At 37.3% G+C, this 22,563-nt stretch overlaps 1 protein-coding gene across 3 annotated transcripts; it reads left to right on the forward strand.

Moving 5' to 3' along the window:
* The first annotated feature begins 3,073 nt into the window (after window positions 1-3,073).
* On the forward strand, window positions 3,074-22,563 carry LOC117289257 (sialate O-acetylesterase-like). Of its 3 annotated transcripts, none has more exons than XM_033770298.1 (11): window positions 3,074-3,245; window positions 9,395-9,530; window positions 10,381-10,527; window positions 11,523-11,707; window positions 12,164-12,305; window positions 12,973-13,153; window positions 13,680-13,816; window positions 15,102-15,232; window positions 16,005-16,165; window positions 16,959-17,154; window positions 17,784-22,563. In XM_033770298.1, exons 2-11 carry the CDS (start codon window positions 9,461-9,463, stop codon window positions 18,120-18,122), a joined length of 1,689 nt encoding a protein of 562 aa, XP_033626189.1. In that variant the 5' UTR covers window positions 3,074-3,245; window positions 9,395-9,460; the 3' UTR covers window positions 18,123-22,563. The 3 variants fall into 3 exon arrangements, with proteins under 3 accessions (XP_033626189.1, XP_033626191.1, XP_033626190.1); XM_033770300.1 differs by lacking the exon at window positions 3,074-3,245 and adding an exon at window positions 8,208-8,434; XM_033770299.1 differs by lacking the exon at window positions 3,074-3,245 and adding an exon at window positions 8,208-8,430.

Consider the following 22,563-nt stretch of genomic DNA (forward strand, 5'->3'; position numbering starts at 1 on the left):
TTACATTCGTCATTATCATATAATGGCAACTTTATTTTTTTTAAACATTTATTTCACTAATAAAATAATGTTTTATTTGTGAATGTACCCAGTTTTAAATTGTGATTGTTTCAGTTTAAAGGCACTGGGGTGGATTTCACAAAGAGTTAGGACTAGTCTTATTTCGAGTTAGGACTAGCTGTACATTTTTGATATCTCTTAGGACTAGTCCTAACTCTTTGTGAAATCGACCCCTGGACACTTGCTAATTGTCAAAGACCATTATTCTCACTTGGTGTATCACAACATGCATGAAATAACAATTACCTCGGTGAACATTTGAGCTCAATTGTTCGTCGAAGTGGCAAGAAAACAATTAAAGAAAAAACACCATTGTTGCACAACTTTGTCTGCTTTGAGATGCATAATAAAAGGCTTCAGCTAAAGTCTTTTATTATTTGTGTGAGAAATTACCTCTTTCTTTTAACAACTCTTTACTTCAGAGGGAGCTGTTTCCCACAATACTCTTTACCGAGTAAGTTTTTATGCTAACAATTACTTTGAGTAATTACCAATAGTGTCCAGAGCCTTTAATTTATGTTTATTTTGTATGTACCCAGTTTTAAATTGTGAATGTCATTTTTATTGATTTACCTGTTGGTTTTGGACCATAATAGTTAATGGCTGTATAATCTTTATAAAATACAATGACAATAGGATGGCAGTGAAATAAAACTTTGAAGTTATTTTGGTAATTAATCATCTTGCCATTTATAAATTGATGAATGAGTCTAGGTGCTTACTACTAGATGCGGAAGTGACACATATTTGCAGTACTAAAAAATGTTGAAACATGGTGTTAATTTATAGTGTATTTTAATTGATTAAGTTTATAATAATATAAAATATTATCAGGAAACTCCGGGATCGTCAAGATAAGAGACCTCTTTCATCACACGAGAAAGAGAGACTTGAATCAAGTCTAGTATTAATAAGGTCAATGTTTAGTGCGGTATGTGTGACGTCATACTTGCACGATACACACATTGTGTGATGGCCTGGGGGTGGGGGTGGTTAATTAGGGGCGGCGGCAATGCTGCAATGCCAAAAATGGCAATAATGCACCGGCAATGTCAAAATATGATGCCGCTGCATTTTTGATAATCATATTTTGTCACGAATCAGCCGCGGCCGGCGGAGTGCACATCATCCGTAGCCGTGATGATGGCCTTGGTGTGTTGTCTTTCTTTTTAGAAGGCAAGTATGGATTCGAGAAACCCTTTTTAAACCCAAATGAATGATGTAGTCCAGTAGATCAATGTTTACGATTACATATCCTCTGCCCTCCCTCCCCCCTATCTATTCCTACCACTGCCTGGTTGCTAACCAATACTCCCCACTTTAGCTAGTCACCGAGTTCGGAATCATATTGAGATTTGACCATCCTTGTCTGTCTCTTATAAAAATTGGTTGGGATGATCAGCTGGAAGCCCGATGTTCCTATCAACTACATTTGTATAAATGTTAATATTTTTAAATTGAAATACAATTATTAATCAATTTTCACAACTTTTAAAAATCAAATTTGTTTATCCTTGATGTTGCCTTTCATGTTTTTGTTTTTTTAATATGAGGCAAAGACTGCATATTTAAACAACAATTATTTACAACTTTTGAAAAATATATATCATTACCAGGGCACTGATGGTGGTTCAACCTGCATCTGATGTGCTGTGTTTCAATGGAATATGTAATTTTATGGGTGCCAAAAAAAATTAAAAAATTGTGCTCATTCAGACATTTAAAATAAGGAAAATTGCTACAGCTTTGTAACAAACAATTTTAATTTATTACATCACAACAATTATCCCCGAATACAGGAAAACAGTGGGTAACAGCAAATACTTGTTTTTTGATTTGTTGTTGATTTAGACTGTTTCAAATCATGAGGCCCATTTATAAAATAATTAAAAATATAAATTGTTTACGTTTCTAATGTACAGAATTCTAATCTGTAAAATTGTGAGTAGTAATTGAAAATAAAATAATATTAAGATATGCCAAGCCTGAATGAAGTATCGCTTACCATTATTATTATTATTATTAATTGTTGATCGCCAATAAGAAAACTTTGGTGGGTGCATAGGCAACAATTCATGCACTAAACTGATCATCCTAGTTTGATAGGCCCAAACAAATATGATGTTTTGGGTGTGTAATTTTACCAAAACCTCGGGGTTCTGTGCTTCCACTTTCGAGGTGACTTCATAAATCTTGGCTTTAATTTTATGTAGTCCTTTTTAGTAGCTTCGGAACTGAAAAAGTGCTTCATGAAAACTGGCAGCAAGTAAATCGGGGGAAAGGAATGCTTTCAAGTGTGTTTTTTTCTGGCAAAAAAAAAAAATATATATCCAAAAGGCCTATATTCCTGATATTATTCCGGAGTTTGTACCCGAGACCTTAGCGGTGCCAGTAAAGGGTAAGGACAGTTTCAGCAACAAGGAAATTCTCTGAGAATATCACACCCTGGCAAATCTTACTGCACGGATTTTCTACGAACTGCCCCAGTAATGATTTTCTTCCAAATTGAAAATGTTCTAAATAAGCTGCAAGTTCCTTTGTTTTCACCTACAAATGTTTTGATTCGAAAAAGTAGCTGTATCGACTATAGAGTCTGCCAATCTCCCTTTGCACAGCTATAGCCTCACTTTGCTTTGATTTGAGGAATGTACATACTCTGTAAAAACCATAATAATTATTTAGTTATTAAACAAATATATTTAAATCCTTAACTTAGAACTTTTGTAACCCCCACAATAACAAATGAACGAGTCTGCTTTTTGAAAGCGCTTCATTGGACAACACGTATACGCAGCAAAGTTTGATTTGCATAATTGATTAAGTTTATAATAATATAAAATATTATCAGGAAACTCCGGGATCGTCAAGATAAGAGAACTCTTTCATCACACGAGAAAGAGAGACTTGAATCAAGTCTAGTATTAATAAGGTCAAAGTTTAGTGCGGTATGTGTGAGGTCATACTTGCACGATACACACATTGTGTGATGGCCTGGGGGTGGGGGTGGTAGGGGCGGCGGCAATGCTGCAATGCCAAAAATGGCAATAATGCACCGGCAATGTCAAAATATGATGCCGCTGCATTGTTGATAATCATATTTTGTCACGAATCAGCAGCGGCCGGCGGAGTGCACATCATCCGTAGCCGTGATGATGGCCTTGGTGTGTTGTCTTTCTTTTTAGAAGGTAAGTATGGATTCGAGAAACCCTTTTTAAACCCAAATGAATGATGTAGTCCAGTAGATCAATGTTTACGATTACACATCCTCTGCCCTCCCTCCCCCTATCTATTCCTACCACTGCCTGGTTGCTAACCAATACTCCCCACTTTAGCTAGTCACCGAGTTCGGAATCATATTGAGATTTGACCATCCTTGTCTATCTCTTATAAAAATTGGTTGGGAGGATCAGCTGGAAGCCCGATAATCCTATCAACTACATTTGTATAGCCTGCGATCTTCTGTCTTCCCCTTTTCCTCCTTCCATGTTTTCGGTGACCGTCCCAGGCCAGGGGATATAATATAAGCAAAGCTGATCGAGACCACTTGTTCTTTGTTTTGTATTGCACATGCGAGTCTCAGACCAATAAAATGAGGAGTCTATTTAATGAATAAGATTGAGGAAGTCAAGGTGAGGCTTGTTTCAATCAGGCTCTTCTCAGCGCGGAATTCACCTCGCCCTGATCATCATAATATTGCCATGACAACGCTGCACTCCGTCCCTTCAGTGGCACTGCCACTGCGGCGCGAGCCTACCCACAATTTAGATTACACTGTAATCCAATGCCTTTTCTTTCGAAGTTGAATACCATTTATGTGCTACGACCAGACTATAGAATTAAAATTGCTATAATTGCCACATCAAATGTGCATGCAAATGTCTCTTGTGATGTGACCCTCCCCCAAAAAAAGTATAAAAAAAAAAAAAAGGAATTGGGGAAAATATGCATAATTTCAAATCTCAACTTAAAACCCATCTGTTCTGTCAATCTGGTTATAGCGCTTAGAAACTTCCGTATTTAGCGCTCTATAAATATTGTAATTATTATTATTATTATTATTATTATTATTATTATTATAATTTGCATAAATTAAAAAACACTCCTATTTTGCTTCTATTTTCATTCTATCTATGCACATGCCAAGATAGAAGTAGAAATGATATCATTATCACACCATATTGCATGCAAGTGTCTCTTGAACCCTCCTAAACAACGTATACAACAAGAGGAAAAGGAAGTAAAGGAAATATGCATAATTTGCATAAATTAAGAATGGCCTCTTTACGCCCATATCCTGTTAGTAGAAGAAATGGTATCATTTTTTGCATGTATATAATCACTGCATGTTTCCCAAATACTGGGACCTCCATGACCATGATAGGGCATAATAATTTTGTAAAGTTTGGAACCTCCCTAACATCTTCTGACCTAGTGGTGACCATTGGTGAAATTTCTTCCTTGATTAAAACAGGATTACCAACCAAATTTCCACTTTATTTTCAGTATAAGAAAACAGCAGCTGACTACCAGTAACAAGCAATATGCAACAAATAGAAATTCGTTTTGTAATCCTGTTTTTATCAAGGAAGAAATTTCATGCTATGCAAATGTTTGTGCTTAGCAGCTCTATGAAATTGGGACCTGTCCAAGGCGTCAATTATAACTTAAAGGGGCAGTCAAATATTGTATATTTACAGTAGTTTCTTATGTCAATTAGATACCACAAAGGTGACTTCCACGTACAACAGACATTATTCTGTGTTGTAGTTCAACAGAGGTTAAAGTTCTGTTGTAAATTATTAATTATAATAAGTAGATTCTACTGTAAAATTGTCTGTACGTCAACAGATGGCGCTTGTTAATGTACTACTGTTCCCTGTTGCCCAACAATCACTGCTTGTTTCTAGACAATAGAACTGTGAGTGTACAACGTTTACAATATTTTGACAACAATTAAGAATGTAGGCTTGCAGACATAAGTACACATTGAAACCGCTCAGAATATAACTTTGAAAACACATTTTATTAAATACTCCTCAATAGCTGTAATAAAATTCATTCCAGCAATTAAAAACTCAGTGTACATGTATTTACATCTTTCACAAATAATTAAAACTTTAGGATAAAAACAGTTTTAAATGTGAACAAATAAATATATTTGAAAGGTTCATATTGCATAAATCAATTGTCTAGGTATAAGGTAAAGAAATATTTTCACTGATTCATATAAATAAACAAGAATTTTGTTAAGAAAATGGCTTGTCCGTGGTATTTGACATTCACTGTTTTAATTTAAAAACTTTCTACTTACCAATTTGAATTTTAAATAAGGACCTTATATAACACTGAGCCGATGAAACAAAATGTTAATTTTCCATAAGAATGTAATAGTATAAAATCATCTTCTGTACCATATAACCATTTAGTCACCGGTAGATGAAGCCCATAAATAAACTCAACTGTCCCAAGCCCATTAAAATCAATCAACTGAATACGCTTGATTCCCTCAGTTCACTACCAGATTGATACATTGGTTGATTTTGATTGAGTTGGTCTTTCAGCAATTTAAAGGGTATGTACATTGGTTATTGTCAAAGTATCCACACTTGATGTGACCCAACATATACATGAAATAACAAACCTGTGAAAGTTTAAGCTAAATCGGTCTTCAGAGTCATGTGAAAACAGTGAAAAAGCCCCTAATGTGTTTTAACTTTTTTTCAAACATCAGATTTTATTCTGCAGGATAAATACAGTTGTTTTACTCATTTCCTAAAAACTGTGGCATTTAAAGCAAAAACTATTCCAATGGAAGTTTTCCACCGTGACCATCTTTATACCATGTAAGTTAAGTGCAAATCTGTGAACATTTATAGTTTCAACCTTACCAATGTTGTACACACCCTTTAAGCTAAATCGGTCTTCAGAGTCATGAGAAAACAGTGAAAAATTGTATTATAAGGTGAACAGTCTTTGTAACAGTTTAAAAAACTATGAACAGTTTCTAGAGCACTCTACTGAATCTGGAAGGATCTATATCTAATAGTTTGGGCGATTTAAATGGATTGTGTTCTCCAAAAACATGTATAACACGCAAAATATATAAAGCGGACAATTGAAAAGTGCCTGATAGCGTAAGTGTGTGAGATTTTTGCTTCTACAGGGCCCACTTCTGTTCATAGTCGTTTAATTTGTTACAAAGACTGATAACCTTGTTGTTCGGTCCTCCAGATGTGTTCTTGTCTCGTTTTGAGCCACGGTCTGGTCGTATCTCAAAAAACAATCTGGGTAAATTGACACAAAAGATACAAAGGAAAACATTTTCATTACCTTACACCAAATGTAAACTGATCAATACAATATTTAGAAGTTTCCTTTAAAAGCATACATATTTCAATTTTTCCCCTTATAAGTCTGTGCAATTACGCATAGACAGCAAAGGTCCGTCGCGCCGATCTCCTGTGTCCACGTCCTACAGCTTCGTCCCACATGCCGTCAATCACGCTGGGCCGACCCAGTTGTTCTTGCCAGGATGACCTGGGACGACCGCGGGGTCTCTTCCAGCCGGGACCTGGTGGATTACCTCGCCTGGAATCGACGGCGATGCCCAGAGCACTTTTGGCTGGGATGTTGTCAGCCAGGCGAGCGACGTGACCGAAGAAGGCGGTGCGGCGACGTTGCATTTGGTAGTTGATGGTGGGCAGTCCTGTCCTGTGGGTGACCTCGATGTTACTGATGAAGTTGAACCACTGGATGCCGAGGATTGAGCGTTGAGACCTCTGGTGGAATGACTCAAGTCTTCTGAGGTCGGGTTTGAGAAGGGTCCAGGTTTCTGAGCCGTATAGCAGGACGGGAATGACACATGTCCGGTATATGCCCAGCTTGGTGGTGAGTTTCAGACTCTTTAGCCTCCAAATTCTGCGTAAGCTGTTCATAGCGGATGAAGCGAGACCGAGGCGTCTGAGGATGTCGGGTTCACTGCGCCCAGTGTTGGAGATCTTGCTTCCCAGATATACAAAATCCTCCACAATGTCGACAGACTGGCCATTCACCACAACATGAGAAGGAGTGCCGGAGCCGCCCGGACCTAGAGTTTGCATTTTCGTTTTATGCCAAGAGATGTTGAGGCCAAGGTAGGCAGCCTCGCTCTGAAAAGACTGGATTGCGGTATTCAGATTGTTGGTATTGTTACTGACGAGAGCGACATCATCTGATAGTGTTACAATACACTGATTTATTTTTTACGCTGGATTTGAAGCCTGACTACCATACCCCATTCTAGCAACCCTTATCACACGGTGCGTATGGGCCTGTTGCGTTATCAGAAGTGTGGAACAAAATAATAACAAAATCGTGTCTGCGTCCCATATCCAACTTGGCCTTCGACCTTAAGTTATAGGCCTACATGTAGGACATGTGGTATGATATGGTGAGCAGACCAGAAGCGCCAACAGTAACAACATTATAAAATAAAACAAAGAACTTCAGAAAAAAAAATTAATCCCAAGTCCAGGCAATCCGATATAGGCCTAGATAGGTTAGTCCAAAAAAATACGCACACAAAATTATGTTAATGATCACGAACATAAGTGACACTACACTAGCTAGGCCGGCCTAGGTTGTAAGTCTTAACATTAATTAACATTATGATTTAACATTAATCTATGCATATGACTCTATGACCTGATGACTCAGAGTCATGCCTAAAACGTTAGTAGGTATCATTTTTTGTGGTAGGGTAGGCCCCTTATACCGAGAAAATCATAGCAAATTGACGTGGTCGTTTAATGGATGATGTGAGTTTCCCTGGGGCTTCAGTACGAAAATGTAAATGTCAATTTTTGTTTAACTGAGAACAGAAACAGAGCCCCATCAGTTACTCAGTTACTGGGTCTATTCAGCTATTCCAACACAACACTACACTCAACAGTTAATCATTCATTTTTGGTCAATTGTCATTCATGTGATGATGCCCATAGTATATACCTTATGCATTGACGTCATCCAGCCGCCATCTTTGAGGTCAAACGGTGACGAAACAATCGAAACGCACATAGATTGGCCAATGAACAACCTCCTTTTGACCTCAAGGCGAGGGCGCCGTACTGAAATGACGTCCTGTGCATAAGGTCTATTAACAATCATAAACGTTGGGCTGGGTTGCAGCAAAAATAGCAAAGAATGTCGAAATTTCCATCGGACATTCACACACACGTCACCCAGGTAACGGGTTGGAAGCGTGGGAAATGTGGCTGAAGTAGTAATCTAGGCCTATAAACGTTAACCACGTTGTCAAACTCTAAATCCGTCATAAGTCACAATCACACAGAGTACAGACTGTCTTCCTCCATGGTCTCAGCAATGTAATGAGTAAGTAAGTAAAGAGTAAAGTTAGTAAAAAAGGCTAACCATGCTAACGACGTTGGTGTCATCCGTTAACATTGGTGGGTCCGAATTGGTAATTTCATAAACTAAAAACTGCCATGAAAGTTGGTCTGACACTGAAAACATTTAGCCAATGTATCTCAAACAGAAATATTTACATGAAACAAAATACTTACATTTATATAATTTATTGATACTGCAAACTGACAAGATGACACTGATCTGGCTGCCGACGACCAGACGACTTATGACCTCGAGCGCGCGACCGCCAATATAATACAAATCACTGGTAACCACACACCCGCACACGCATACAGCAATCACACTGGGCTAGGCATAATGATTAATTTAGTAAATTTTGGAACCTCCCTAACATCTTCTGACCCAGTGGTGCCCGGTCCAAGGCGTCAAACTTAAAGGGCAGTCAAGTATTTTGTTAATTTATAGTGCATTGTAATACGAATGTAATCCTAATTAAATAAATTTAAATAAAAATTACTGGAACCCACATGACTGGGCTAGGCATAATATTGTCTAAAATTTGGAACCTGCTTAGCATCCCCTTACCAGTGGTGCCCGGTCTAAGGCATCAAACATAGTTTAAAGGAGCAGTCAGTATTGTATTTCTTGTTAGTGCATATACGCATGTAAATTTAATAAATAAACCTTTTTTCTTTTCTTTTCTGTTCTATTCCCCCTAAAACCCTAAACATTCCTGAGATTTCAAACACAAACTGAATACACAGGAGGGGTACCCTGAATGGAGGCTTAGACTAGTTTCGTCCTTCTGAAGTGGAAACTAATACAGCATCCAATTGCTCTTATGACCCAGTTACTTAGGCGCTAGTACGACCCATAATGACAAATTTAGTAGTAACTGAGTCTACCTTGCTCTATAAACTTATTGATTACAAACTGTTTTACCCACTGTCTCTCTCTCTATAAACAGAAGTTTTGTCAGCACTTTCCAATAAAGTTTTAACATTGGAGACGATACACCCAGTGAGTGCAAACCATGAAGATGTCAATTTGCTGGTGTTGCGTCTTGTTTCTGATCAGCATTTTTGTTGGAAATGTACAGGCAGGTCAGTAAAATTTAATATATTTTAAGTCACCAGATACCAATGCCTACAGTTTGAACAGATATTAAAACTGGCTAAATTGTTTAATAATTTCAATAAAAAAATAGTAATGAAACATTTCTATAAAGTACTACCTGTCAGTTTCCTCTTTGCAATTACTTGACCACAGAGCTACCCAATACTTGTAAACCATTGTGATTTGGGGGATTCTTTGAAAGTTCTTTGGATTGCAGAATGTGAGTTTAAATTTGTATCTCATCTGTCATGTTGGTATACTACACTAGCCTTGTGTCGTTGGTCCCGACACTAATAAAAAATAATAACTGATGTACAAATATTGTTTGTTTGTTTGTTTGTTTGTTTGTTTATTTGTTTGTGTAGATGATCTTCCCGTCAAGGGAACTCGGCAAACTGCCACAAGGGGATATAAACACCGAGCTGGCAACAGCTTAGCTCTCTCCAACAAGCACTGCTTTAAAGTCTATGATTATGAATGACACAAATCAATAAATTGTATCCAGTTACTATACACGACAATACTTATTTCAGTTTGGGGATTCGAACCAACAACCTCGTGATTGCAAGGCCTGCAGTTCAACCACTGAATCACGATGAGATGTTGGAATGGGAAATCTGGCTAGAATCATGTAGGTTAGCAAATTTTAATTGATTAATTTTGGTTGTGAAGCCAAGGGATCTTAGAATAACAAACTAATCACTAGCCAAGAACCCAATGTATTGCATTATCACAACATTAACGACTTGTTCACAAGTCTACTGTACACTGAGATGAAATATAATCTTAAAAGCTAAAACATTTTATTTTTATCATTAACTTCTGGTGTCTTTGCAGAAACTTGTTCACTAGCCTCCTATTACAGCAGTCACATGGTATTGCAGCAACAGCCGCAGAATGCAATTCTGTGGGGTTATACTGATGATCAGGCTGCAGTGCAAGTCAGAGTTCAAGACAAGATGTACAAAGCCCAAACTGGGTTCAGTAAGTGATGCTCTTCTGCATACTTATTAATAGTAAAATAAAAAACAGGCATTAGAGTGCTCTTACACAGGGTATCACATCGCTTTACAAGAAACAGTGGAATAAGCAAATAAATAAAGGCACTACCGCACTAGTAATGGAAAGACAGTTTGTTCATAGAAATCAACCATTTAACAGGAAAGTTTTGAGCTGTTTCTTGAAAAATTCAAGTGACTCAGCTGAATCTTATTTGAAAATCTTCAAGACAAGGCATGACGGAAAGCGAAGTTGTCAATTTGAACAAGTGAGCCTTTTTGCTGTGAATTTGTTACTTGATATCTGTACGAAATGCTGAAAGTTTTACAAAATTACGTTGGGACCCTGGGATTTTTTTAGTAATTTACCAGATCTCTAACTTTTGAGAAATTTTCCTGCTCAAAAATGTTTCATCCCATTTGTAATATATCCCTTGTATTCTTGCTAAACATACCAGAATGTGCTAGAATAACTTTCTAAAAAAAAAAGGGACCCATATATTGATGAGGTTTAAAAGGTTCCTTTTAAAAATGTTTTTCTTCTAAACTTGAGGATTGGTATAAAGTTGTACAAGTTTTGCAGTCTTCACTGAACCATGAGAACAGAAATATTTCAATCATGAGTCACCAATTTGTAAATGTGTTTCCAAAATTTATTTGTTAAGGCTAATTCTAGGGAGTCTACTTTCCAAAGGACCCAAATACAAACCTCCTTACAGAGCATTTAGCATTCGAGAAAGGCTCTGCAAGGGTTGAAACGTCAGGCCATTAACCACTTTTTGTGCATTTATACCATATTCCCTTTTGGGTTTGTTTTCACTTTTTTTTTAATTTTGTTTTAGTAGAGCCATTTAGTAAAGTACAACTGCAATTCGGAAAGGGTCGAAAAAGCAGGCCTTTAACTATTTTGTTTGCATTTATACCATAGGTCATGTAGGTACTTTTGTTTGGTAAGCAGTTTTCAACTTTTATTTTGTGTAGAGCCATTTAGTACAACTGCAATTTGGAAAGTGAAGTTAGATCCAATGCCTGCAGGTGGGCCTTACAACATCACCGTCTTCTGTCAGGCATTTACTGTGGTCAACACAATCTACCTAGTGGACGTCATGTTTGGAGATGTGTGGGTTTGTAGCGGACAGAGCAACATGGCATTTACTGTCAAACAGGTATATAACTCACGACTTGAAGAAGAGACTTGATTAACTTTATATGCACATGTTGTCTCCAATGTCTCCTGGCCTCGATTTTACCACCCTTTCTAACTATGGATTAATCTTTAGGACTTAGGTCAAGTTCAGTTCCGCATCCGAAGACGCTATAGGAGGATGCGATGAACCCATCCCAAGTTAGGCTCGTCCTAACTCGAGATAGGTTTAATCCCATCGTTTTGTGAAATCGGCTGCTGGTCTTGATCTATTTAAAACCATTTCGTTTGGACTATATGATTGGTACGACACATTTGTGATACTTCTTTAGAAGTGAACTTTTGTGTTGTCATTTAGCCTGAGAAAGAAATTGCTAGGGTTGAAATGTTTTTTGTAAAATGCAATAACTTAAACCAAAGCAAAGAATGGAAAGAATGTTAAATACTTCGCTACATTTTTATTCTTTTTTTCCTACAGGCTTTTAATGGTTCCAAAGAGCTGATAGATTCGGTAACTTATCCTAACATCAGACTGTTGGCAGTGGTTAATGTAACTTCAGCGACACCGGAATATGATTTCAATGGTGGCTTGCACGGACCATGGTCTAAGCCTAACTCAGGTACAGTGTTTTTAATTTGTGTCATGATAAAAGTTGATATTGCCTGGAACCTGAGTCTTGTGTATTGGAAATGGGTTTTGTCCCAAATATCGCTTTGGATACAAGATTTAGTTTTTACCCCATGGAGACCAGGGACCAATTCCATAAAACTGTTGAGCCTAAAAAATACTGCTTGAAAAATTGCTTTGCTCAGCAAAATTTAGTGGGGCACCAGTCACAACAATGTCAACTCAATGTAATTTTGGCTGGTAATCTAATTCTGTTAAGCAATACTTTTCTATGCTTAGCAATTTTTGTGCTTACAGGCTTTATGAAATTGCCACAAAATTATGCGCATATGGCCCATAGATTCACATTTGCTGTACAATTAGGTGCAGAACAAGTAAGTGCAGAATTATGTGGTAAGCAGCACCATAAAATTGACCCGAGGGCGAAGCAGAATTTTCTCTTTCACACTCTTTTGGGATGTAAGTTCTGGTTGTCATTTTTTTCGGAGCCTAGCCACTTCCCTAGTTCCTATTTTACTCTTCATAGTTCCTTGGGATGCAAGCGTTGGTTATCGTGACGGATGGATTCAGGCCACATACTCTTTGAATTAAAAAGATATATTTAGTCAGACACTTACAAAATTGTCTTACCTGAAATCCACTTTAATGACCTTTTGCAGACAGTCTTGGCGGCAAGGCTCCTACATATACATACTTCTCCGCCTTATGTTGGTTCTTTGGACGTGATTTGTATGACAGCCTTCAATATCCAATTGGACTTATCTCAAGTAACTGGGGAAGCACCCCCATTGAAGTTTGGTCCGCACCTAATGTTCTTCAGCACTGCAATGCTACAGAGAGGTAACAAAAGGAAAACAAATTTAGAAGAAAAACTTACCAACCAAATTGACTGACAATCATTGATGCGTCAATCATGCAGTTCTGATTTGTAATAAAATTTAGAGTAATAGTGAGGTAATTTTTTTTATTATCTTGGACTGGTCGACAAGTTAAATTTACAACTCGATTAGTCGTTCCTCAACACTTTGACACTTTGCAACTAATTCTTCCCAACATGCAATGCGACAGGTGCCGCAAGCGCAATATAGTTTAATTCAAGCTGAAAGTGTTAATGGATTGTGTCACTGATTGTTTTTTATAAGTAAATTATGTTGTCATGAATAGTCGTGAGCGACACAATTGACTCACCAAACAGGTAGTCAAGACTATTTTTTTTATTAGTCGTGACAATTTTTGTAGTAGTCAGGTAGTTGAAAAATGGTTCTTGCAACTGGACTTTGCAATCATTAGTCACAACTTGAACACAGTCACTAGTGGCACTAACCGCCTAAGCCAAATACTATCGCATTTATATTTTTATTTTCAGCATTGAAGGCCTGCTTGAGATAGACGAGGAACTAGAAAGCTTGCTAGGTCGAGATCCAAAAATACCAACATGTCTGTGGAACTCCATGATTCATCCAATGTTAAACTTCACAATTAAAGGTGTAATCTGGTATCAAGGTAGATAATGAAAACCTTATCGGGTGAGTTCGGGAGTACTTGTTTATTATTATTAAAGGCACTGGGCTCGATTGGTAACCAATCTTTTCTCAAAATTTTGCTCTTAAAAATCTGATCTGTGTGACTAAATTTCTATCTATCTATCTTCCAATGAGTACATCCTTCAGAGGAGTATAGTCGTACTTCGGTGCAAAAGTGCTTGTGGTCAATAAGAAGAAAAAAGTTTTCTACCTTATTCCTCACATGTATGTAATATAGCCAGATCTGTTGGGAAGTTTTGTGTATAATTGTCATCATTTTTTTCAATTGATCTATTAAATCAATGCTATATACCCACTGCTAAAACATAGGATTCGAACCGCCTCTGGGCAATCTTGGTGATCTAGTTGGTGAGCAATAGTCGTGGGTTTGAATCCCACCGAGTGATTTCTTTTACAGAACTCAGGTAAAGTACTGAGTATACAGTGCTGATGACACTCACAGAACTCGGGTAAAGTACTGAGTATCCAGTGCTGATGACACTCACAGAACTCGGGTAAAGTACTGAGTATCCAGTGCTGATGACACTCACAGAACTCAGGTAAAGTACTGAGTATCCAGTGCTGATGACACTCACAGAACTCAGGTAAAGTACTGAGTATACAGTGCTGATGACACTCACAGAACTCAGGTAAAGTACTGAGTATCCAGTGCTGATGACACTCACAGAACTCAGGTAAAGTACTGAGTATACAGTGCTGATGACACTCACAGAACTCAGGTAAAGTACTGAGTATCCAGTGCTGATGACACTCACAGAACTCAGGTAAAGTACTGGGTATCCAGTGCTGATGACACTCACAGAACTCAGGTAAAGTACTGAGTATACAGTGCTGATGACACTCACAGAACTCAGGTAAAGTACTGAGTATCCAGTGCTGATGACACTCACAGAACTCGGGTAAAGTACTGAGTATACAGTGCTGATGACACTCACAGAACTCAGGTAAAGTACTGAGTATACAGTGCTGATGACACTCACAGAACTCAGGTAAAGTACTGAGTATCCAGTGCTGATGACACTCACAGAACTCGGGTAAAGTACTGAGTATACAGTGCTGATGACACTCACAGAACTCAGGTAAAGTACTGAGTATACAGTGCTGATGACACTCACAGAACTCAGGTAAAGTACTGAGTATACGGTGCTGATGACACACATCGGTGTATATAGGTAAAACCAAAATTAATGTCATTGTTATTATTTTAAAAAATTATCAAAATGTTAAGTGATTTGTTTTTACAGGTGAAGCCAACACCGGTGACCCTGCTCCCTATAAGTGTTTATTCCATGCTATGATTGAAGATTGGCGCTTAAAGTGGAATGAAGGCACAGATGGGAGTACAGATCCACAGTTCCCTTTTGGATTCATGCAGGTTGGTCTTCTCAACTTTTTGCACATTGTAGCGCAGTCAGGCGTTGCATACGGTTGTATTGTCATCAGTCCTCTGTGCGCACCGTCTGTGACTGGTGCATTGTGGGATCGCTGTAGTGGGGGTTTGCAAGATGGCTCGGATCCTGTGAGCTGACAGCAAGTGTTTAATAAATCATCTGTAATCATCATATATTTATTGTCTAACCTTGTGTTTTTATAATTCCCGTCTGCAAATCCAGTAAATTATTTATACCATCGGTTCATTTAGTTGGTAAGTTGTTTGAAACAGCTAATCCAGTAATGGTGTTCCTGTTATATAGACTGGAACCATACTGATATAACCCAAATTAGGAAATCATGTTACACTGTCCTACCCTTGAGCCTAGCTGAAGGAGTTTCAGAGATCTTCTTATTCCTAACAGTATATATCCCAAGTAATAAATCACAAACAGCAATGTACTCAATGTAAAGTAACATCACCACCGCCATTCCAACTTTCTCCTCAAGGGCGAGCAGAGTAACTGTTTGAAACATCCAGACCAAACTGGCTCTTTCAAAGCAAACACTCCCTCAAAGGAGAATTACTACATCGTTTTACTTGCAACTGTACTATTAGTTTATGCTTATCCTTCACACCATGTACTTAAGCTTCAAACAATCACTTAATGTACTTTTTGCACTGGTGTTTTTTTTATGAAACAATAACGTCATCTGTTACTTTGTGTATACAGAAACTATAACCTTGTTTTATATATTTTCCTTCGCACCTGTAGCTTAGCACTTCAAACTATCCTTACCCAGAAACAGTTGGTCCATACCCTACCCTAAGATGGCATCAGACGTACGACTACGGTTACGTTCCTAATCCCGTCATGAAAAACGTCTTCATGGCGGTCGGTATCGACCTTGTAGATGAGACCTCACCGTATGGACCGTAAGTGTCATCTTTTTAAAATTCCAACTACATGTACGTTCTGTTAGTTTTGTGCCAAATTCTGGTTGTTTTTACACAAGAACAGTTGATTAACCCTCTTACTTCTGGTACCATTTTCAGAGAGTTGAGCGCAATCACTAAAGACACTGGACACTATTGGTAATTGTCAAAGACCACTTCTCACTTGGTGTATCTCAACATGCATAAAGTAACAAACCTGTGAAAACTTGAGCTCAATTGGTCGTCGATGTTGCGAGATAATAATGAAAGAAAAAACAAAGTTGTGTGCTTTCAAATGCTTGATTTCGAGACCTCGAAATCTGAAAAAGGATTCGTGGAAAATTACTTCTATCTCAAAAACTACGTTGCTTTAGAGGGAGCCGTTTCTCACAATGTTTTAAACTATCAACAGCTCCCCATTACTCAATACCAAGTAAGGTTTAATGCTAACAATTATTTCAAGTAATTACCAATAGTGTCCACTGCCTTAAAAATGAACATGCTTGTGGTGGAACAACCGACACAAAACTGCGCTCCAGTTTAGACAAATCTGCATTATTCATTCCTAGAAGCAAACACAGTGTGACCGCGCCTTTTCTGTCACATTCCCCCAGCAGGGTGTGGAACAGTCTTCCCAAAAACATTAGACAATCATCTACAATAGAGAATTTTAAGACATCAGTCAAATCTCACCTGTTTACAAGAGTTTACTGTGCGGTGCCCCATGAGCACCGATTGTTTGAATAGTGCCATATGAATGTTACGATTGATTGATTGATATTCCTTTTTCTAGGATTCACCCACGAGATAAGCAGGAAATGGGCACCAGACTGTCCTTAGCTGGTCGGGCAGTCGTCTACGGTCAGAATGTTACCTCATCTGGACCCTTCCCTTCTGAATTCACAGTCGATCCTGAAACATTGACTGTTCTTATAAAATATGACAACGGAAATGCCAACATCAGGATCGTCGGAAAGATTGGTTTTGAGGTGAGTTTTGCACCCTCTTTTGGAACCACTGGAAATGTGATGTATACTTAAAGACACTGGACACTTTTGGTAAATTGTCAGAGACCAGTCTTCTCACTTGGTGTATCTCAACATGCACAAAATAACAAATCTGTGAAGATTTGAGCTCAATTGGTCGTCGAAGTTGCGAAATAATAATGAAAGAAAAAACACCCTTCTTACTCAAAGTTGTGTGCTTTCAGATGCTTGATTTCGGGACCTCAAAATCTAATTCTGAGGTCTCTAAAATCAAATTGAAATATTTTAGTGGAAAATTACTTCTTTCTCGAAACCATGTTACTTCAGAGGGGGCCGTTTCTCACAATGTGTTATCAACATCTCTTCATTGCTTGTTACCAAGTAAGTTTTTATGCTAACAATTATTTTGGTAATTACCAATATCCACTACATTTAAGTGTTCCTCATAACTTCAAAATGGGGTTACTGTCTCTATTGCAGCCAATCAAATTATTCTAATGTTTGATTTTGGGAGAAAGACACTTATCATTAATTTTGCCTATTATTACTCTGACAGATTTGTCAATAAGTCAAAAGGCAAGAGAGCTTGAATCTGTTTCAAAATGTATAGTATTTTGCTCTTGTCTTTTTAGATTTGCTGTTCGGGTAACGCAGTTTGTCAATCTAATGATACGTCATGGGTACCAGCCGAGGTAATCAGTCAGCCGACCCCCTCATCTCTGATCGTGTCGTATTATTGCTATAAGAAACAAGCAGTGTCTATCAGGTATCTTTGGAGGGATATGCCATGTACATTTAAAGGATGTCCAGTGTACAGTGTGGAGAATAATTTGCCTGGTGCTCCTTTTGTTGCAACTTTGCAAATGATCGGAGGGGGCAGCTTCACATACACACTGACCTTTCCAAAGATTTTGATCGGGCTGACCGTAACCTTCTTCTTTATTTCTTTAGTAGAAGGGAACAATGAGTAGCTGTTGATGGGGAATGCTCTAACTGGTATCCAGTTTATTCAGGTGTACCTCAAGGTTCTGTACTCAGTCCGATCATATTTCCATTGTTTATGAAATTTTACTGTGCAATTTTTTGTTATGGGCAGTATTTGGGATAATTTCATAGCGCTGCTTAGCGGCAATCAAATTGTTGTGCTTACTTAATATAGTAAGCACAAAACGGTCATCAAGGAGTTCTATGATATTGGGCCTTGACGTTTACACTTGAACAATTTTACATGAGTGCCAATGACTAAACAACATTGACAAAGAAAATTATTTAAATGATTTATTTATTATCATTTATCCGCCTGTACCCGTTTGTTGAAATTTTGCTGTTTTGATTGTAGCTGGGGTAACCTGAAATATATGACCTGAAATGTAATGTAAGCTCAAGAATCATTTTGATGTCTTGGCTTCCTTTTTAAAGTCTCTCCTTAATGTCTTTCTGTGTTCCTTTTTCTTTTTCTGCGTGTTTGGGCCTTTCATTGTTGTTGTATTTTTCTGCCCTTTCTTGCCTTAATATTTTCCTGGCTTTTCTGGGATTTGGGAGACATACGCCATTTGACAACAATTATTATTATTTATTGTTTTACTTTTATGCCCTCCTGGGCAGCTGGGCATCCCACTGTTGGTTAACTTAAGTTGTTAATATATTTTTAATGTGTGTACATGTACTTGTGAATATTTTGCCCGAATAAATATTATTATTAAATTATCATTAATATTTTCATGTAAGATTCTGCTTCACAAACACATCTTATATAGCAGCTTTCCTTTTTTACAAGAACAGGAATATTTTTTTTACTTTAATAACGTTTATTTTAAGTCCAGTTTTAAATTCTGATTGTTCCAGTTTAAGAGTTTCTTGAGGCTGTTGGTCCATTAAGCCAATTGCGTCTTAGATTTGAAACTTGTCTTGTACAATGACGTGCTTGATCTCAAGTTACCATATAAATTTGAACTCATTAGACGATAGAGACAGTTGCTATACGTCACATGATTCCGGGCAAGCTTTTGCATGGTTACGTAAGACACCCATGCACAACTTTAGAATGAATGTATGGCACAATGATACCAGGGTCTGCTCATCTGGAGGTTGCTATGCAAAAGCTTGCCCCGAACCGGTTGACATAGCAACTGACTGTCCTCATAGTCTGAGGAATTCAAATGTAAGCAGTAACTTGCGATCAAGCAATTCATCCAGACATTAATTCAAATCTAACTCACAATTGGTTGTTATGTTACTAGCTGTAATCTTGGTTAGATTCCAATGGGAGTGGGGTTAAAGCGAAAGAATTCTTTGAAATCATTTGGGTAAATAATCATCTTGCGTAGATGGAAGAGGAACACTTCAGCTTTGTATTGATAATATAATATTTACAATTAAGAGAGTAATAATAATAACGATATACTTAATGATTACAAAAGGGTTTTCTAACTTTGTGTGAGCAGTTTAGATACGGAAGTGACTTAAATGTGCAGTACTAACATGTTGAAACATGGTGTTAATTGATGGTGTGTTTTAAAAATGTGAATTCTTTTAGATTGTTATTCTTGAGCTTTAATAATCATCTTGCCATTTTTAAATTGAGCAATGAATTGGTGAGGAAGTGACTTATATTTGCAGTACTGAGATGTTGTATTAAAAAAAAATTGTGCGTGTTAGTCTTCTGCTTTAAATCGTATTGCCATTTTTAAATTGAGCAATGAATTGGTGCGGAAGTGACTTATATTTGCAGTACTAGAATGTTGAAACATAGTGTTAATTTTTTTTTAATTTGAATTCTTTATGGACGTTAGTCATTAGCTTTTAGTGTAGAATTTCCCTGGGGAATAGCCCTTGTCATTTAATGAATTACATTTTATACGATGAAATAGTAAACAGTACTTATGAAGTGCACAGTAACGTATCTAAAAACAACAAAATGCCATTCAAGCCAAAGTTAAAGTCACAAGTTTAGAATTTACAATTCAATGACAAATTATGTAATTGGGTGCTTGTCAGTAGAGTTACTGTGTATATTTTGTTTTTGAATTTAAATAGAAGTATTAATCAATTTTAACAACTATTGAGAGTAAGTTGGCAAGTCTAACTCAACTTAATGTTGTCTTTTATGTTTTTGTTTAACCTCAGGAGTAACAGGGGCACTTAGATTTTGGACAACATATTGTAAATTATTTTGAATTTCTTAAAAATACATCCGGGGGCACTGCTGGTGGTTAAACCTGCCTCTGTGTTTCAATGAAATATTTTGAATCATATGGGTGTAAGCAAAAACAATGATAACATTTTGACCATTAAGACATTAATAAAAATATTGCATCAGTCTTGCTTGTGACAAAACAATTTTGATTTATCACAATAATTTTTATACACAAATGCAGGACAACACTTGGTTATGTGTAAATCTTTGTTGCTGTTGTTTAAATTAAAAGTGGTTGATTTTGACAGATACAAATCATTAGGCCTTCATTAAATTATTTGAAAATAATTTTTTTTATTTATGTTTACAAGCTTGTAATCTGTATAAATGTGACGTGATAATTGAAAATAAAATAATATCTAAGTAAAATATGCCAGGCCCGAAGGAAGTATTGCTTACCATTATTATTATTATTATTACAGTTTATTATTAATTGTTTACTGCCAATGAAAAATTTTGGTGGGTGCACGTGCATCACCAATAAAATTGCAAACATTCATGCGCGGAACTGATTATCATAATCTTCAGGCCCTCAAAATGTACTATCCTATATGAAAATGTTTTTGTTGTAATGTAGCCCTGTTAGACCAACTTGGGTTAGGGGTAATGAAACTTACAGATTGTGTAAACATGGCAAGTATAACCACAACCTGGGGGTTCTGTGATTCCACTTTTGAGAATACTTTATAAATTTGCGCTTTAAAGTTTGCTCATATTTGGCTTGGGAACTGGAGAAGTGTTTATGAACACTAAAAACAAGTCAATTTGGGGAAAAGAATGCTTTCAGGGTTTTTTTCTGGCTTATTAGACAAAATTCCAAAAAGCATTGTAAAACGAAATTGAAAGAAATCTGAATTTTAGTCGTACGAAAACATGTTTGCTTGGTTGTCTCAAGAGGCTGAGAGACAAAAATATCTTTTTTTTTTTAGTATTTCTTTTTGTGTGCACTGGTTGCTATTGAGTTTATTTAGTGGTGCACCTGTTTGGCGCCCTCTAGTATCTAGATAAAACTTTACAATAGCAGTATCACATGACACTTTATTGCATTCTTTGAAATTCAACTCAAATAGCCCTAGGAAGTTTATTACATGATTTAGTTTATCCTGCAGCTCTTTTTCGATAAAAATTACAACAAAACAGCTCAAGGCCCAATTTATATTGGGCTGCTTTATTCTGCTTAGCACAAATGCAGCAGGATACCTGAGTCAACTCATAAAAGTTGGAGATTGAGCGAAATGTGGTAGGCCTTAGCATAATTTGAATGTTCTTAGCTCCTTTCTGTGTGGAGTCTTATAGTTTCTAGAAGTACTTTTTCTGTTTCTGCAGCTCTAAGAAATTGGGCACAGGCCTCGTGCCAAACATGTAACAATTACATGAAGTAACATTGTTACAGTACACCATTGTCGATTGACGCAAGCATACTGCATTGTGGCTGTGCAAAGTGCAACTATGAACACATTCTTCCTCCATGTAATAAGTAAGGGTGTTCCAATTGAACTTGACCAACTAAAGTGCAGAAAACCCCCAAACACACAAATCTTTTCACAGAAGAAAACAAGCCACTTTCAAAGCAGGTTCTTTTGTGTCGTGACCCGCGTCGGTCTACGGCTTCTCAACGCTGCTGAAATAAAAAGTGAGGGCGTGTGTGTGCACTGTGTGTAGTGATTGGAAGGTCGAGTTGACTAATTACACATTCCAAAAAGAGATGACTTCAAAACGTTCTGTCTCGGCAGCATTTAATAGTCAAACTCACCCCCTAAAAACAATACATTACACCGAACAAAACAATACATTTCTTTTAACAATAACGTGTAGCTTACCGAAGGTATTTTGAGGAGAACTGGGAATGCAGGACGAGCCGATATAAGTTTTCAGAACTGAAATTTCGCGCACGTGCACGTCACAATGTTATTATACGGTGGCCCTGAAGTGACACTCTCGCAACTCACAAATAATTATAGGCTCCTATGCATTAGCTTTGTTTTATTGTGTACATGTTGCCGTGATTAATATTATTTACACTCACATTGCAAATTTACATGAAAACAAAAATACTCTCGCAATTTTTAATGGGCTATTGTCAAAAAATTGTGATTTTCATCTCTCTTCAAGGCTACCATACTTTTGTCTAATCTTGCCATGGGTGCGTTTGATTAGCTTCCCCGGGTTGACCCCGCGGTGCTCATCCGGGTGAGCCCCTGACAAGAGCTAATCGA

The sequence above is a fragment of the Asterias rubens genome, chromosome 4, assembly GCF_902459465.1.
Source record: "Asterias rubens chromosome 4, eAstRub1.3, whole genome shotgun sequence".
NCBI classification, from domain to species: domain Eukaryota; kingdom Metazoa; phylum Echinodermata; class Asteroidea; order Forcipulatida; family Asteriidae; genus Asterias; species Asterias rubens.

Bases quoted from the DNA above. Each gene is read 5' to 3' on its own strand.
- LOC117289257 (XM_033770298.1), top strand. From the start codon at position 9,461: ATGAAGATGTCAATTTGCTGGTGTTGCGTCTTGTTTCTGATCAGCATT. The intron at 13,154-13,679 runs GTAACAAAAGGA...TTTTATTTTCAG, and splicing joins CACTGCAATGCTACAGAGAG to CATTGAAGGCCTGCTTGAGA. The intron at 17,155-17,783 runs GTGAGTTTTGCA...TTGTCTTTTTAG, and splicing joins TCGGAAAGATTGGTTTTGAG to ATTTGCTGTTCGGGTAACGC.